This window comes from Zalophus californianus, chromosome 1 (assembly GCF_009762305.2).
Source record: "Zalophus californianus isolate mZalCal1 chromosome 1, mZalCal1.pri.v2, whole genome shotgun sequence".
Taxonomy (NCBI): domain Eukaryota; kingdom Metazoa; phylum Chordata; class Mammalia; order Carnivora; family Otariidae; genus Zalophus; species Zalophus californianus.
In genome coordinates, this window is record NC_045595.1 from 145,988,621 (window position 1) to 145,992,169 (window position 3,549).

Below are 3,549 nucleotides of genomic sequence, written 5' to 3' on the forward strand. Positions count from 1 at the left end.
CCCAGCAGCGCCCACTGCCTGCTCTCCACTCTCTGACATTCCCCCTGGGAACAAGGCAGTGCGCTGGACTACCAGACCCAGAATGGTCTCCCTACTTTGAAGATCCTTGGTGCTTCTATTTGCACATTCTGTCGTAAAGCAATGTGAGATTGATTTTTACTGTGTAAGGCAGGGTTTCTCAATCTCAGCACTGTCAACACTTTGGCCAAGGTAACTCCTTGTCATGGGGGACTTTCCTTTGTATTCAGGGCAGCATCCCTGGCATCTCCACTAGATGCCAATGGCACCCTCTTCTTGTGGCCACTGAAGGTCTCTACTCATTGCCAGAATTTCCTTGGGGGACAAAATTGCCTCTGGTTGGCAACTGCTAGTGTAAGGGAACACTTGTACCACAGCTGCACTCTGAATGAGAGGTTCCTCGAGCTGCACGTAGCAGCTAGCTCCTGGCACGGACCCCAGAGTAGCTGCAAAGCCTCTCTGGACTCTCTGGCGGTTGTCATTCGCTCTGCAACCAGGCTGAACGTTGTCCAAGCACATGCCTATATTGCCTCCTGATCCACACTGACTACATCCTGTTGGTCAGAGAGTCTACTCGATGAAGTGTCAGTATCAGGAAGGAGCATGGGAAAAAACATTAAAGATACCATAGAGGGGGTGCCTGGGTGGCTTAGTCGGTTAAACGTCTGCCTTGGGCTCAGGTTGTGACCCTGGGGTCCTGGGATTGAGCCCCACATCGGGCTCCCTGCTCAGTGGGGAGGCTGCTTCTCCCTCTCCCTCTGCCCCTCCCCCCACGCTCATGCTCTCTCTCTCAAATGAATAAATAAAATCTTTAAAAAAAAAATACCACAGAGTGGCGTCTGGGTAGCTCAGTCATTAAGCACCTGCCTTCGGCTCGGGTCATGTTCCCAGGGTCCTGGGATCGAGCCCCACGTTGGTCTCTCTGCTCAGCGGGAAGCCTGCTTCTCCCTCTCCCTCTCCCACTCCCCCTGCTTGTGTTCCCTCTCTCTCTGTCTTTCTCTCTCTCTGTCAAAATAAATAAATAAAATCTTTAAAAAAAGAAACATAACTTTATAAAAAAAAAATACCGTAGAGACACAGACTCCTCTTCATCAATATCTAAGAGGTGGTTAATCATGCCATAAGAAAACAAAATAAAATACAGGTAGGAGCCACATTTGCTAGAACAACGCTAGGATCATTTGGTTGTCATATAGGCGGCCAGGGGATAAACTGAGTGCCATTTTCTGCTCTGCACTTTCAAAAGCAATTCAATATAAGATCTGATTGGCCAACATTGTCAGAATACTTCTACAGGTTTGCCTATGTTTTAATGACCACCCCTCTAGAATGATGTACACCCTTTCCCAAAGAGGCTATTATGCAGGCCCCAAGGAGGATTCTTTGGGGCTTGGATCATACGGGCATCATCTTGAGTCCCTGGATGGCTCTAGGGTTTGAACAATGCTCCAGGCCAGTGTTCCCAACTTGCATGAGCTTTGAGGCTGGGATCTGTGGGAGGTCCAGCATGCAGCTTTGTCTCCCTGGCTAGGCTGCCATGCCCCTCATCTGGCCTCTTGACTCCTTGAGGAGTTGCTCTTGTCCAAGGTCTTCACCATGATAGACACTCTCCAGGCTGGCCAGCTCAGGACCACCTCTTGTTAGCTGTCCTGGCTTCCTGCTGGGATGCTCATTTCTCCTTCCAGTTCCCTGGGGAGGGCCCCGACTCACCTCTCAGAAGCTGGGCTGCAGTGGGAGCGTGAGAGAAGCAGGCAGAGGGGATGTTGTAATTGGTTTTCAGTAACTCCAGAACATCTGCTGTGTACCTGTAGAGACACCAGCCTATGTTCAGAACTTGCAGAATTGGGGAGGCGAGGGGGCGGGTACCAGAAGGAACACCAATTATCTGACACTCCCTCAAACACTCCTGAGTTCAGGGAGCTTGTACATTTCCCCTCGAGGCCCCGATTCTTAGAGGAAATGGCAAATGAGCCCAGACTAGTGTGTAAGACACGCGCCACTTAGGCTATAGGCAGGCTTGGCTTCAGTGCCCAAAGAGTCCACAGTTCTCTCTCTCCACTTCCACTGGGGCAGCAGGCCAGGCACTGACCAGAGAGAAAGAGCAGGGCCTCAGAGAAAGAGTGGGCCCTGAGCACCAGGGATGGGTCCACAGCAGGTTGGGGTTTTGTGCCGGCCCCTCACAGCCACCCCCTCTGAGATTTTTCTCTTCCCAGTTGAGGGGCAAAGCCAAGGCTCTGAAGGATCACACTCTGGCCCCCAGGACCTCAGGGCCAGCCAGACCATCATTCGTCTGCCTCGTTCTGTGTCCTGGGAGCCAAAGGCCCCAGGAGGGAGATATGGCCAGGCCAGTGTGATAGGGAACACCATTGCTCAGCAACTGGCTCTTGGCTCTGGGCCTGCCACCCTCACTCACCTGGGGTCAAGCTTTATCTGAGTCCTGTCTGGCTCCATCGTCTTCTCTCCCGCTCTGGCTTTCCCAGCAAGCACTGAGGGGCAAGGAGGGGCAGGCAGGTGGGGGCCCTGAGGGAGGTGGCTCCCGCTGGTCCTGCTGCCTGCCGGCCCTTGTCCGAGTGAGGCCTGCGGCCACGTGTAGGGGCAATGGCAGGATCTTCTCCTCTGCCGCTGTCTTCTCGGGCTTCCTGTGCCCACAAATCCCTAGAGCTTATCTCAGAGTTTACCCCAGAGGAATTTGATCCTCTTGGCTGGCGGAGATCCCTGGCTCCTGACTCCTCCCTCTCCTAGGTGTGGTCCTTCCTCCCTCCCTCCTCCTCACCAATGCCTTTGGCCACCCTTTGCCACCTGCCAGCCCTCATGCTACATACCCTCTAATGAGTCTTCTAGGGTGGGGGTGGAATAAAGTTCTCTATCCTCCCCACAACACTACCAGTCAGCAAACCCCCCCGTCTCCCAGAACCTGGCTGGAACTTGATCTCTGGTCCCCTGGAGACGGGAGAGTCAAGGCCAGCTCCCTGACTGCGTCGGCACTTTGGTCTGGCGTGCAGAAGGGAGAACAAGCTGGAAAAACCAGAGGAGGCCCACGTGGGTTTCCCCAATCTCAGCCTTCCTCATCCTGATGATGGGCTTACCCTGCCAAACAGCAGCCAAAGACCCAGCAAAGATGCAAGGGTACCTAAGAGGCAGAGTCGCTGAGTGAGATTTCTGAGCATTTTGACAGATTCTGAAAAGCTGTGCCAAATTATATGTTTCTGAACTTTTTATTGATTAGTGATTTCTCTTCTCTCTCCAAGTAGATTTAAAGCCATTTGAGCCCAGGCATAGTACCCCTCGGTTCCTGGCACAGGGCCCAATACATACGGATTGAATGCGCTTTAGAAGTGGTCACATGACTGATAACTAGTGAAAGCTCGGCCACAGCAGCGGCAAATGTTTGTTGAGCATTTCTGGTGCCCCGGGTGCTGTAGGAAATGCAATACGTTCCTTATCTTGTTGAAACTTTACAACTGCTCTTGGAAGGTAAGTACTGTCTTTATTCCCATTTTACAGATGAAGAAACTGAGGCTCAGAGAAGTT

General features: G+C 52.4%; 1 protein-coding gene across 2 annotated transcripts in view; it reads right to left on the bottom strand.

Annotated features, from left to right (window-relative positions):
- Positions 1–3,549, bottom strand: part of SLC51A (solute carrier family 51 subunit alpha) — a 31,184-nt gene that overhangs the window by 12,167 nt on the left and 15,468 nt on the right. The window contains exons 1-2 of one of the 2 annotated variants that reach the window (XM_027587134.2): positions 2,432–2,685; positions 1,729–1,823 (exon numbers count right to left, since the gene is read on the bottom strand). In XM_027587134.2, coding sequence (XP_027442935.1) covers positions 1,729–1,823; positions 2,432–2,469 — 133 coding nt within the window. In that variant the 5' untranslated portion in view covers positions 2,470–2,685. Of the gene's footprint in view, positions 1–1,728; positions 1,824–2,431; positions 2,686–3,549 lie in introns of those variants that run through there. The other variant, XM_027587135.2, reaches the window with a different exon arrangement.